The sequence below is a fragment of the Suricata suricatta genome, chromosome 9 (genome assembly GCF_006229205.1).
Source record: "Suricata suricatta isolate VVHF042 chromosome 9, meerkat_22Aug2017_6uvM2_HiC, whole genome shotgun sequence".
Lineage (NCBI taxonomy): Eukaryota > Metazoa > Chordata > Mammalia > Carnivora > Herpestidae > Suricata > Suricata suricatta.
The window spans coordinates 139,654,264-139,668,155 of record NC_043708.1 but is presented as its reverse complement, the minus strand read 5'-3'; the positions used below and the strand labels follow the sequence as shown (position 1 = coordinate 139,668,155).

Below are 13,892 nucleotides of genomic sequence, written 5' to 3'. Positions count from 1 at the left end.
CCTTCCCAGGCCCGGCCTAGGACCCCTCAGAATCTGAGGGAGGAGGAAGGGAGGAAAACTTGCTATGCCTATTCACACAGCCTTCCAAACCCTTCCAGGCCTTCATCTTAGCCAAGGATTTGACGTCTTTCTTCTCCGACTCAGGCACAGTCCTGCTGGGACACCCCCCCAGGAACGCAGCACCGCCCCATCAACCTTCCATGTCCAGAAGGTCAGTCACCCAAGGCCGCACCAGGGCAGCCTTCACACAAGGTCACAGGGGACGGGGTGTGGGTGAAGGTTCAGGCCTGGGAGCCAGACCCCCGGCCCCTGTCCTGCGTACCTGCAACAGCACTGGAGGCAGCCTCCCAGGCCTGAAGCTGGGACCGAACCTCACCGCAGACAGGCAGGCCCCTCTCAGCTGCCTCTCCGCCACTTGCCACCACCAGTGTGCACGGCATTCCCGGTGGCCCAGCTGACCCTCTGGGAACACCTGGCAGGAACCCCGCCAGCACCCCTGTGTATAGTTTATGCCGGGTTCAACCCATGCCCAGAACTCATGCCTACGCAGAGCCTCGGGATGTGAGCTTACTTGTAAGTAGAGTTTCTGCAGATGTGATCAATTAAGATGACATCTAGGATGGGGTGGCCCTTGGTCTAATGACTGCTGTCCTTGTAAGAGGAGAGAAGGAGGGACACAGACACTGGGAAGAAAGTCACAGCAGACACAGCAGAGGGGGTGGGGCTGGCACCTGCAAGCGTGACTGTCGTGTATGACTTTCATTCAGAACAGACCCCCAGCAGCTGGAAGAGAAGAAAGATGCTCGTCTTGGCCCCGGGGGAGAGCCTGGCCCCGCTGTCGCCCAGACCTCACACTCCTGTGTGTTGAGACCCCTGTTCTGCGGTGCTCTGTTCCCACCGCCTTCAGAAACCAATACGCAGTTGGGGAGGGGGGTGTCTGGTATTCGGGGAAAGCCCTCTGTCCTCCTGCCCCACATCCATCTGTCCATGGCTCCCTGTACACCCCCAGTGACACCCTTCTCTCCTTTAGCTGAGGGGACAGGGTCCCTGCACGGTCACTGTCATGTCTGCTTCGGAGCAGATGCCTGTAGGACAGGACAGTTGTCAAGGTTGAGAATGTCCCTCCTTCCCCCAGACTGGGCTCCTTGTGGGCGGTGGGCCGGAGGTAAGACCCCTCCCTGGGCGGACGGTGAGGCTGCAGGACGTGGGCTCTTGGGCCTGCGCCGCGGGGGCCCGGGGACTCTGGCGCTGAGGTCTCCTCACGCTCTGGGGTGGCTGGTTAACAGGGAGGACGTGTCTAGGGGCCCGGAGGAGGCCCAGAGCCCATTGGCCAGTCTCCCTGGGAGAGCCAGAGCGGATTTGCATCAAAAAGAACACTGGCTTCATTGAGAGTCCCCTCGCCTCCAGTGAAACAAAACCTCGGAAAAGGGAAAGTTTTCCTTCTGAGCAACTTCACTGCTGTGAGGAGTTCTGAGCTTCTAAAAATAGAGAGGAAACCGGCCTCGAGTGGCCGAGTCTCCGCCTCCCACCAGGGCCGCCCCCACTGCCCGCTCAAGGCCGGCCTCTTGCCCAGGGGACGCAGGTGCCCGCCGCTGATGCCACGCAGCTCTGAAGCTGGACACGGCTGCCCCGAGGACCCCCCATGCCAGACAGTGGAGACAACCCGCAGGCGAGCCGGGCCCCCCGGGAAAGCCCGGCAGCCAGGTGAGCCGGCAGTCAGGTCCCGTGTCTGGGGTCGGGGCAAGCAGCTCTGCTGCCCAAGCCTCAGTTTCCTCATCTGGGAAATGGAGGGAAGGGTCTGGATGATCTCTGGAATGAGCACTGGCCAGGTCGAGAGTCGTTGGAGCTGCTGCTGTGTCCGCTCCCCTGAATGGCCAACAGGGGCTCAACCGGAAAGTGAGCTTCCCCCCAGGGGCTTGAGCGAGAGGCTGCCGCTGGATGGGGGAAGGATCGCTCAGTCCGTAAGAACACGGGGGCCTCTGGCCCGTGGAGTCGATAATAGACAAGGAAGGGAGAGCCAGAGGGCCCAGCTGTAGCTGTCTGTGTGACCTTGTCCCTGTCCTTCTCTGGGCCTCAGCATCCCCAAAGCCCTTCCGCTGGGTATGTTCTACCAATCTGTGACTCAGAGGAAGCAGGTTCAATCAGTCAGACATTTGCTGGCGTCTTCTCTGACCCAGGCATACAAGTAGCAGGGGATCCTGAGAAGGGGACCCAGCCCAGAGGCAGAAGATGGCAGACACCCCCAGAGTCCAGACATCATGATCGGTGCCCAGGAGGGGTGCCAGCCAAGAGGCAAGGAGAGACACTTCTAACTGGGGGTGCTGGCTCCAGGCCATGTGTGACCAAGAAGTCACAACACTGGGAAAAGAGAGGACAGACCGGCAGGAGGAGGGGACGACTGGGCAGGGATGTGATGGAAGTCCGGGGGTTCCGGGATGGGGGAGGTCCGGAGCCTAGAGTGTGGGACGGGAAGACCAGGGCCATTGCCAACTCTGAGCCCATGGAGGCCGCTGTTCCAATGGGGAGGGGGCATGAGCAAGGGAGGAATGAATGCTAAGGGGTCTCAGGCACAGAGGCCCCTCCAAGGGCCGGGAACTGAGTCTTCAGAAGCAGGGATTTCTTGCCTACAGGGCCTCAAGGGCATGGGGTCCAGCCTCTCCCTGGACACGGGCCACAACACACAGAAGGCCACCAGTCTCTTGAGGCAAGCCAGCCAGTCCTTCTTTACCCAGAGACAGGTTCTGGATCAGGGCCGGGCACCAGGGCCCACACAGCCTGAGCCAGCTTTGCAGACAGCACAAAATGGAGGCCGTCAAAGGGGGCAGAGTCCCCATCGGGGAAAAGGGGGCTGGAGACCCAGAGTTGGAGGGCCAGCCCCTCTGCCCTCTTGCCTGGGGCTCTGGGTAAGCTGCCGGTCTTCTCTGAGCCTCCTGTCACCCTCTGTGCAAGTGAGGACAGAACACCAGAGCCCCGCTGACCTTGCAGAAGACGGTTCGCCGTTAGCTGGTGTGTGTGGTGGCCACTTCCAGAGGCAGGGCCACCCTCCCAGGCGTGACCAACATCCTGGCAAGGCCGGAACTCTCCCAGCAGCCCTAGGATGTGCCGGGCTCATGCCTGCCATTCCCATCCAGTTCTGCTCTGGACCTGCTCTCCCCCCGGGCAGGATGGCCTCTCTGAGCCTCAGTTTCCCCATCTGTCAGCCAGGGAAGATATTCCTGCTCCATCAGGCTCGTTGGGTACCTGAGAGGACCCTGAACCTTTGTGCCACGATCCAAAGTCAAGGGCCGTCCCGGCTGCCATGAAGCTCCCCTCCGCTCTCCCCCCACTGGCCCAGTGCGAAGGCCGCTGCCGCAGGCTGGCCCGTCGGTCCTGGCTTGTAGCCATGGCCCCGAGCACGGCAGGCCTGCGTCCCTCCAACAGCCAGGGAGGGACATTCTCTTCCCACCCTCTTCCCAGGGCTGTAGAGGAAAGGCCGGAGGTCGCAGGGGAGGCAGAAACTGGGGGCCAGAGGAAGTTTGCACAGCGGCCTGACCCCCGTGAATTCCCTTCTGTGCCAAACCAGCCACCGGGCTGGAGCGGCATGGGCAGTGTCTGGAGGGAAGGAGTCAGGCCAGGACCAGAGAGGTAGGACCTGCTGGGCTGTAGCCGGGGCGGTCCGTGCCCTTCGAGGCTGCAGCGTGGGCCATGCCATCCGTCAGGGGCACCACCACATGTCCAGAGCCCCTGCTAGAGTCTCCCTGAGCCCGGAGAAGCCCAGCTTAGAGGAGGCCTTCACAGGAACTGGAGAAAGGGGCCCGTCCTTCTAGGTGAAGGTTGTAGATTCCCCGGGTGACGGGCAGGGGCACCATGAGGGCTGAGGGTGTGGGTGTGGAGGAGGTACAGGTGCCATCAGACCGGTCCGGCAGGGGCCAGCCTAACTTCCAGGTCTGGACAGACCGGTGTGGCCAGACTGGGGGCGGACAGGGCCAGAGGAAGAAACAGAGAGGCACCCCTTGTGGGCTGGAGGCTGGAGGCGGGAGCCTGGAAGGTCGGGTCTGGCCCAAGGAAGGGTGGTGAACGGACCACACATTCCCTGGGCTCCCAGCTGCCTCTCCCAGCACCGTCCACCCGAAGACTCGGTGCAGAGAGGAGGCCCCTCGGGGCCGGGGACGTGGAGTGGGCACAGGAGCTACTGCGAGGCCAGAAGGAGACTGTTCTCTCAGCTTTCCAAAGATGACAAGGGGTGAGCTCCCCATCTCTGGGGGATGCAAGCCTAGGAGGAGCAAGTGGTCGAAATGCAAATGCTCTGGGAAGGATCCAGGCATTTTTAAGAACACGGAATACCCGGTGCCTTCGGGTTCTTCCCTCCTCCTCCCCCACCCCCTCCCGTCGTACGAAACACAGCTGCGGCAGCTCCTGGTTTATACTTTGGTATCTTTACTACCATAAATACGCATACGTTTATTCACAATTACTTGCTGTTGAATCTGTCCAGCACTGCGCTAAGCGCCGGAGAAAAGCGTAGAAAACAAGGCGAGCTTCTGACCCGAGGAGGCGGCATGCCTGCAGGGGAGACCGGTGAGCTGGTAAATCGTGGTGCGATTGGTGCCACCGAGAAATTAAGGAAAAGAAGGGAATGTGATCGATGCCACCAAACTGTATACTTTAAAATGGCTATAAGGGCAAACGTTTGTTAGATATATTTTATCACAACAAAAAAACCTTTAAAATGTTGGTAATTTTTTAAAAATTATGGACAGAATACGATAGCTGTCCACCCTAGTCTTGGGGGTTGAGGAAGGCTTCTATAGAGCAAGCCACACTTAGGCTGAGACCTAATAGATGATGGGAGGTGATGGGGAAGAGATTTTTAGGAAAAGGCACAGCATATGCAGAGGCCCTGGGGTGGGAAGGGACTCGTAGTGGTTGAGAGTCTGAAAGGCCAGTGGGCACAGGGCAGGGAACTTGGGGGTATAAGTCCCAGGGGAAGGCTGGTGGCGGGAGTCCCCGGACAAAGGGCAGGGCATCCCTGGGGAGTCAGCGTTCCTGGTCCCAGACATCCAAATACGGATCAGGACTCCTTCAGGATTCAGGTCAGCCCAGGCCAGCCCCGGTTCCTTGCAGGAATGCCGAGTTGTTGGCTGGGGACAGCAGAGCCGAAGCTGGCCTAGAGTCAGGACGCTGGGCCCAAAGCTGACTCACTCTGTCCCCAGGCAAGCCCCTGAATGACACTCTCAGGCCAGAGGGGTTTTTTAGGTCACTGAGTCTAACCCTCTCTGTCACAACATTCACATATGATCGACCTACCCTCGGCTTGAATACCTACAGGGATGAGGAACTCACTACTTACCTCTTTGTCCCTGCAACAGCCATGGCTTCATCTAGGGATAAAGTGCCAGGAGAAAGCCCGATGTCACCCTGGGTCGTGGCTCTAGTCCCTCCTCCCAGACGGCCCTGGCTCCTTGCAAGGGGGCTTGTGAGGGACGCTTACGGTCTGGGAAGGTGCTTTGGAAACAAGGTTGTGTCCAGGACCTAGCTCGGACCCCAGCCCCGAGAAGCATACAACTTTACATCTGCAGAATCTACTAGTTGTGTGTTTTGTTTTTTTATTAATGGAAGCAGATTTTTTATATAGTGCCATGTACAGAGATGAGTAGAATTTGATGACTTTTGACAAAAAGCATGCGCTCCTGTAATAACAATGCGGTAGAAATACAGACATTTCATCAGCCCAGAACCTTCTTTTCTCCCTTGCAGGCAGCCCTTGCCCCCTTTTGCACTGCTCTGTTCCTGAGCATCTTGTAACGGGGACCGCACAGCGATGCTGGTGCGTCCGGCTTCTCTGGCTTGTAACGTCCGTGAGATTCACCCGTGCCGCTGAGGGCCTCAGTCTGCTGAGGGCATCAGGTCATCTCTAGTTTGGGGACTTGATGAATGAGGCTTGTGTAGAGAGCTTTGCGTACGTGCATATTTCACTTTCTTGGATAAATCCCTAGAGTTACCATTGCCGGGTCAAAGCCTGGGGAGTGTCTGAAGAAGTCCCCGGAAGTTTTCCCACACGGGTGTGCTGTGCTCACTAGTGTTCTCTGCAGCCCTACACCCTTGTCAGGGCTGGTATGGTTGTTCTGTTTCATTGTAGCCGTTCCAGTGGGCGAGCCATGGGCGCTCATTGTGGTTTCGATTTTAATTTTCCTGATAATGATGTTGACCGTATTTTCAAGTGCTTACTGGCCGTTTCTCTATATTCTTTGGTGAAGTGTCTATTCAAGTCTTTAGCCCATTTTGTAATTGGGTTCTTAGTCCTTTTGTTATTGTTCGTAGAGGTTCCTCAGATATTATGGACATCAGTCCCTCATTAAACATACGTATTGCAGGGGCGCCTGGGGGGCTCAGTCGGTTAAGCATCTGACTTCCGCTCAGGTCATGATCTCACAGTTCGTGGGTTTGAGCCCCGCGTCGGGCTCTGTGCTGACAGCTCAGAGCCTGGAGCCTGCTTCAGATTCTGTGTCTCCCTTTCTCTGTCCCTCCCTGGCTTGCACTCTGTCTCTCTCTCAAAAATAAATAAACATTAAAAAAATAAATCAAATCTTTAAAAAAGAAGATCTACGTGTTGCAAATATTTCCTCCCAGTTTGTAGGTAAGGTTATCTTCACTTTCTTAATGGTGCTTTGATGAACAAACATCTTTTATTTTACAAAATCCAGTTTATCTGCTTTTTTCTTTAATGGTTACTGATACTGGGTCCTCTCCAAGAAATCTGCCTATACCAAGGTCATAAAAATACTTTAAAACATTTTTAAAAATATTTACTTATTCTTGAGAGAGAGAGAGAGACCAAGTGTGAGCAGGGGAGGGGCAGAGAGAGAGGGAGACACAGAATCCGAAGCAGCTTCAGGCTCCGACCTGTCCGCACAGAGCCTGATGCCGGGCCTGAACTCACAAACCGCGAGATCATGACCTGAGCCAAAGTCAGACGCTTCACGGACTGAACCCCTCAGGTGCCCCGGATGAAGATACTGTATTATGCGTTCTAGACACATTATAATTTTAGCTTTTACATTTAGCTGCATGGTCCACCTCATATTAATATTTTTCCACATATTTATTCAGGTGCCACTTGTTGAAAATAATTTTTTTTCACTATGAGATTGCCAAGACTCCTTTGTAAAAAAAGAAACCAACTGACTGTATATGTGTGGTCCTATTTCTGCATTTTCCTCCACTGGGTCAGCTTTCTCTCTCGATGTCAATGCCAGACTGTCTTCTTGGTCATGGCTGCGTCCCAAGTCCTGAGGTCAGGCAGTGCCACCTTGGTTCTCATCTGCAGGCCTGTGTGGGCTGTGCCCGGGGCCCTGGGCAGCCTCTAAGATGTGGAGGGCCTCCTGCCTCGTGGGTTCTGTGGGACCCCCTGCCCTGGGAGCGGGCTGACCAGTAGCTCTTTGCCAGCAAGTCAAGTATTACAGAAGTCACGGGATTCACTTCAGAGGCTTGGTTGCAAAAAGGCCACGCTTTCACTCTGATTGCTGTGCCCGAATTTCCCGGTTGTCTGTGTCTGAGGCCCGTGTCGCAAGAGCCGAGGGAGACCTCGGGCCAACAACCAGCCAGGACCTGAGTCCCCACCAGCAGCCACACGCGTGAGCTTGGAGGCAGGGCCTCCCGGGCTGGGCCCGCGGATGAGACTAAACCTGGCTGGCGGCGTGCAGCTCCGTGAGGCCTCTGAGCCGCAGGCACTGGCCAGACCGCAGCCGGGGTCCTGACCCACAGCAGCTGCTTCTGGGGACACTGGTTAGGTGACACAAGTTGACTCGCACACACACCCCTTTGTGTTTCCATGCAGCATTTACAATCGTCTCGTCAGACTTGGAATTTTGACCAGGAGTGAGCAAACTCTGTTCTTCAAGTCAGGGAGAAGCTTCGGATCCATGAACATAGTCGTATTTTCATTTATTTAGATATTTGATTTCTCTCATCTGCGATTTACAGTTTCCATTGTGGACGTCTTACACATCTTTTCTTAGATGTGTTTCTAAGAACTGTGTGGGTTTTGATGCTATGTAAATATATTTTACAGTTAATTTTCTAACATTTGTTGTTTGGTATCTAGTAATACAATTGATTTTTTAAAAATTACTGACTTTGTATCCTGTGATCTTAACAAAGTCTTTATTCTAGTAACTTTTTTTGGAGACCCGTCCCCTAAGATTTTGTATTTGCACAGTTTTGGTATCTATTCATAAGGATAGATCTACTTCTTCGTTCCCATTTTGCCTTTCAATTCTTCTTGCCTTATTGCCTGGCCCGCACCTCCAGTATCACAGTGAATAGGGGTCGTAAGAGGGAACATTCTCGTCTGCTCCTAGTATGGTTGGCATTTCCAGTGATCGCCATTCCTTTCTGTAGATTCGCGTTTCCTTCTGGTGCAATTCCCGTAGCATTTCCTGCAGTGGAAGTGTCCTAACCAGCCTCTGCTTTAGGAAATCACTCAAAAGTGCAGGGCCTCAAACTGAGAACGATCATTTATTATTTCTCATGGGTCAATAATTCACGGGCGCCTTAGCCGAGTCATTCTGGCTCAGGGTCTCTGGAGGCTGCAGTCAAGTGTCAGCCTGGTGGCAGTCATCGGAACTGGAGGACTTGCTTTGGAGCTCCCTTCTGGCTGTACCAGCTTCCCGTGGCCACCGTGACACATCACCACAAACCTGGTGGCTTAAGACAGCAGGTGCTTCTTCTCTCAAGGATCTGGAGGCCACACGCTCCCTGGGCTCAAGTCAAAGGTGTCAGCAAGGCCCTCGGGGAGAATCCATCCCTCGCCTGTCCCATCGCCCCGAGTCCACCCTGCACCGTGGCTGCCGCACTCCTGTCGCTGCCTCTGTGATCCCCCCTCTCCTGTGCGTGTGTCTGCCTCTGCCTGCCTCCTGCGAGGGCACATGGGATTGCGGGGAGGGCCCAACCGAAGAATCCAGGTCACCCTCCCGGTCTTAAGGTCCTTAATTTAATCACACAAGCAAAAGTCTCATTTTTTTATGTGTTAGTGGTGGGGTGGGGGTAGTCTCAGGTAATATTCCCAGGCTCCGGAGAATACGATGTGGATATTTTGGGGGGATAGTTCGCCATTCACCACACTGGTTGCTGGCCAGACACGTTAGTCCGGCCAGCGGACCTCTCTGCGGGCAGGCCGGCTCCCGACCCAGCAGCGGGCGGTTGGGCCTGGGGCCCTCCTGACGTCTGCTTCGCTTGTGTGTGTGGCAGGTGCCTGATGTGGGGAGACTCGGGATTTGGGATTTAGAAGCTGGGCTCCCCGTTCTCTCTCTGTATTTTTTTTAAAGTGAGCTCTTTTTTTAATGTTTTTATTTATTTTTGATAGAGAGACAGAGCATGAGAGGGGAGGGGCAGAGAGAGGAGACACAGAACCGGAAGCAGGCTCCAGGCTCTGAGCTAGCTGTCAGCACAGAGCCTGACGCGGGGCTCGAACCCACGAACGTGACATCTGACCTGAGCTGAAGTCAGAGGCTCAACTGACTGAGCCACCCAGGCGGCCCCTCTCTCTGTATTTCTACGTGGTGCCTTCACGTTGTCTCCTTCCTGGTGGCTTTAAGGCAGCCAGACGTGTGACGTGGTGGGTCAGGGACCCAAAAAGCATGTGTCCTGAGAGTCAGGCGAAACGGTCTCACCTTGTGGGATCCAGCCTTGGAGGCCACAGAGCGTCACTGCCGCTACATGGAGTCTCTGAGGACACAGCCCCGCGTCGGGAGGGGGAGAGGCCCTGCAGAGATCCGGGCGCCGTTCAGAGGAAAGGTCATCACTCATCTGTGTTCCGAAAGCCACTTTTACCAGGGTGGCCCTTTGCTGCAGTACTTGAGCGTCTCCACCGCCTTCCAGGACCCTTTCTCCCCACGGAGAGTCAGCCACCGTGGCCACCTCGGGGTCCTGGGGGGGGCGTGCTTCCCTCCACCCGCCTTGGTTTCTTTTAAAACATTGATTTTCAGCAGCGTCACTGGCATGGATTTAAGTGTGGGTTTACTTTATGGTATTTAATGCAGATTAGGCTCAGCCATCACGTACAATTTCTAGATTTCGCCTATAATTTGTGGGCTGGGTTTTCCCCAAATTTGGGGGAAAAAATTCAACGTTATTTTTTCTAACTGTTTTTGGCCCCACTCTCTCTCTCTTTCTCAGGGACTCCGATTAAATGCACGCTGAGCCATTTGATTCTGTCTCGCAGGTCACCAGGCTTTGCTCTTTCTTTTAATGTAACAGCTTCATGGAGATGGAATCCGTCTGCCTGCAGTGCACCTGTTTCAGCTCAAAAATTCAACAGTCCACAGTCGGCCTCCCCAAGGAAACCCTATTAGCAGTTACTGCCCATTTCCCCTCAAGCCCACGCCCCTAGGAGATCATGGATCTACTTTTTGTCTCTAGAGATTTTTTTTCTTCTGGCCTTTTCAGTTCCGTGAACTCGTGTGATTTGCCATCCACTGTGAATGGCTTGTTCACTGAGCCCATTTTCATGGCGCGGCCACGGTGCGCCGCGGGCCAGCGCCTCCTCCCTCGGGTGGCCGTGTGGTCCAGGGCGCAGATGCGCCGCGCGCCGCCATCCTGCCCGCCCACCAGACGGCACGGGTGTGCTTTCCCGTCCGGGCGATCGTGAATGACAGTGCCATGCACACTTACGTACAAGTCTCTGTCGGGCCACGTTTTCACTTCTCTTGGGTCCCTACGCAGGGCTGGGATCGCTGGGTCAAGAGGTGACTTGTGTTACCTTGAGGATCTGCCGGACTGTTCTCCAAAGCGGTGGCTCTGCCTCTCATCCCGCAGCAGCCGTGTGTGAGGGCTCTGGTCTCTCACACCTGCCTGGCACCTGTTATTATCCGCCTGTTTGATTACAGCCATCCCGGGGGTGACGGTGTCCCAGGGGTTTGAGTTTGCATATCCTGACAGCTGACCCTGCTGAGCGTCACCTAATGTGCCCATGGTCCATTTGTGCAGCTTCCTCGCAGAAACGTCTGGTGGGACCCTTTGCCCTGGTTTAATCAGGTGACTTGTCGTTTTATCATTGAGTTGTCAATGTTCTTCGTATGTGATTCTCTTATCGGATACATAATTTGCAGATATTCTCTCCCATGCTGTGGGTTTTCTTTTTGCCTCATTTCTGGTGTCCTTTGAAGCACAAAAGGCTTACTTTTGATGGAGTCCAAGTTACCTGTTTTCCTCTTTTTCCTGTGCCCTTGAGGGCCTATCTCTGCCTAACTCGAGGCCCCAGAGGCTTCTGTTTTCTTCTAATGGTTTTAAAGTTTTAGCTCTTACGCTGAAGCCTTTGACGCATTGTGAGCTAAGTCCCTGTGTGCATGATGTGGGCCGATTTCACTCTCTTGCATGTGGACATTGGGTTGCCCCAAAACCATTTGTTGAAGAGACTGTTCTTTGCCTCAGTGAATGGCCTTGGCGCCCTCGTGAAAACCAACTGACTAAATGTGGAGTCGAGTTCTGGAGCCTGAACTCTGTCACCTTTATCCATACGTTTATTCTTACGCCAGCAGGGCACCGTTTTAATTACTTGACGTGTGTCCTACGTTTTGAAATCAATCCAACTTTGTTCTTTTCCAACACTGTTTTGGACATTCTGGGTCTTTTGAATTTTCATGTAAACTTTAGACTAGCTTGTTAATTTCTGAGGCGAGTCGGCTGAGTTTGATGGAGGTTACGTTGACCTGTAGATCAGCTTCGGCTGGGGGGGTCGTCATGTCCACAACAGTAAGTCTCCTGACCTTGAGATGCCTTAGCGTTTGTTCAGATCTTAATTCTTTTTTTCCAACAATGGTTTGTCATGTTTAACTTTAAAAATCTGTTTCCTTTCTATTCTTTTGATTGAGAAATTTCTATTATTCTGTCTTCAAGGTCACAAAAAATTGTTTAATAGTTTCAAATCTGCTGTTTATTGAACTCATCTGGTAGTTTTTTCATTTCAGAGACTGTACTTTTCTTATAGTTTCTGTTTTCATGTGGAAGCCCTCCGCTGCTCATGGATTATGTCTACAGTTTTCTTTAAATTATCAAACACGTGTTAGGAACGTTTGAAAGTCTTAGCATGTTTATTCCACCATCTGCATTATATCTGACTTTGTTTCTATTGACTGCTTTTCTTCTTGATTTTGGCTCACATTTCTTGCTTTTTCTGATATCTGGTCATTTTTTGGTCATATGTTGGATATTGTGGTGATCAGGAGTACATTGATTGAAAGCATTTAGATACCATGTGCATTAAACAAGTGTCTCAGCCACAGTGCTCTGACTTTGAGTCAGCTGCTCCTGAGAAATTCCTTGTTGCTGTCGCTGAGCTGCGTCCGGAGGTGTCAGGAGCCCGACAGGAACTCACCCAAGTGTAGGCGGTTCAGACGGGACCTCAGAGTTTAAGATCTGCAGTCAGACTATCTGGCTTTGAACCCCAACTCTTCCAATCACTGGCTTACCCTGAGCAAAGCACTTCATCTCTGTGCTTCCATATCTCCCTATAAGGGGGGCTTTTAACTCAGCACCTACTTTACGGGATGATTGGTGTAATTAAATGATTTAATACATGTAAAGCAGTTGAAGAGGCACCTGGCATATGCTAAGGGCTCTGTAGATGTTAGTCTGCTCTTAAAGTGAAATGGGGGCACCTGGGGGGCTCAGCCGGGTAAGCATCCAGCTCTTGGTTTTGGCTAAGGTCACGATCTTGAGGTTGTGGGATCAAGTCCCACATCAGGCTCCATAATGAGGATGGAGCCTGCTTGGGATTCTCTCTCTCTCTCTCTCTCTCTGCCCCACCTCTGAGAAAATAAATAAACATTTTTTAAAAACTTCAACAAAGTGAAATGATATCCCCCTAAAGACCAGCCTCCCGCTGCCCTGCGCCTTCCTGGCACAGCCCCTCGTTCAGACCCCGTGTGTGGACACGGACCACATTCGTGCCCTCTCTTCACCCTCCTCTTGAGACAGTGTGCCCCTCTATGTCCGGGACCAAGTCCAGGAGCCGGCGGCCACACGCTGTGGGGCACGACGCCCCGTCGGGTGGGCCTCGAGCTTCACTCCCCGCGACACCACCACGTCCCTCGGCCGAGGGAGCCGGTCCGGAGCCTGAGGAGGAGCCTCCCCTCTCCCCAGAGGAAGCTGTCATCAGAGCTGGGGCTTCGAGAGCATCCCTCCCGCCCCTTCAGGTTACAGATGGGGCACCGGAAGCCCCCGCAGGGAAGGGGTGTGCCCCAAGTCACACGTGTGGCACTTTAAATAAAATGACAAGTAGTGGGAGTGGCAATTTTCTAGAAATCTCTGCTTTGGGTTCAAATTATGTCAACTCCAAGCTTCATACCTCCCTCCCGACAACAATCAAAAATACTAGTTGGCAGTAATCTGTATCTGTCATCGATACAACATAAGAAAATGGTTTAATTATGATTTAATACATACACCATCCTTACGTACAAACATTTTCAAAATAATTAGTTGAGGAAGGGATGTAATGAACGGGTCTGATGATGAATGACTGAAACAGGACTCTGGGCGCCCACCCTCTGCGGGTCCCGGGTGTTTGTCCCACTCCCATCACCCGGAGGCCTGGCCTCTCAGGTACAGGCTGTTGGCTAGGAGCATAAACTCTGACGGAGTCACAAGTTCAAGCCCCGCGACGGGCTCTGTGCTGACAGCTCAGAGCCTGGAACCTGCTTCAGATTCTGTGTCTCCTCTGTCGGCCCCTCCTCTGCTTGTGTTCTGTCTCTCTGTCGTCTCTCTGTCAAAAAGAGAGAAAGAGAGAGAGAGACCATAAACTCTGAAACCCACCTGCCCGCAGCCGGAGCTTGACCCCGCTAACCAAAACTCCCGGAGCAAAGTACTCAGCGTCCTCATCTGAAAAGGCAGAGCAGGGGTGAGAGCTGCCTGCC

The 13,892-nt window shown here is 53.7% G+C and overlaps 1 protein-coding gene across 4 annotated transcripts in view; it reads left to right on the top strand.

Annotated features, from left to right (window-relative positions):
• The first annotated feature begins 1,480 nt into the window (after positions 1–1,480).
• Positions 1,481–13,892, top strand: part of ACSBG1 (acyl-CoA synthetase bubblegum family member 1) — a 39,428-nt gene continuing 27,016 nt past the window's right edge. For 2 of the 4 annotated variants that reach the window (XM_029950199.1, XM_029950197.1), the window contains exon 1: positions 1,483–1,704. In XM_029950199.1, the coding sequence (XP_029806059.1) occupies positions 1,643–1,704 (62 nt within the window). In that variant the 5' untranslated portion in view covers positions 1,483–1,642. Of the gene's footprint in view, positions 1,705–13,892 lie in introns of all 4 variants that reach the window. The other 2 variants (XM_029950200.1, XM_029950198.1) reach the window with 2 other exon arrangements.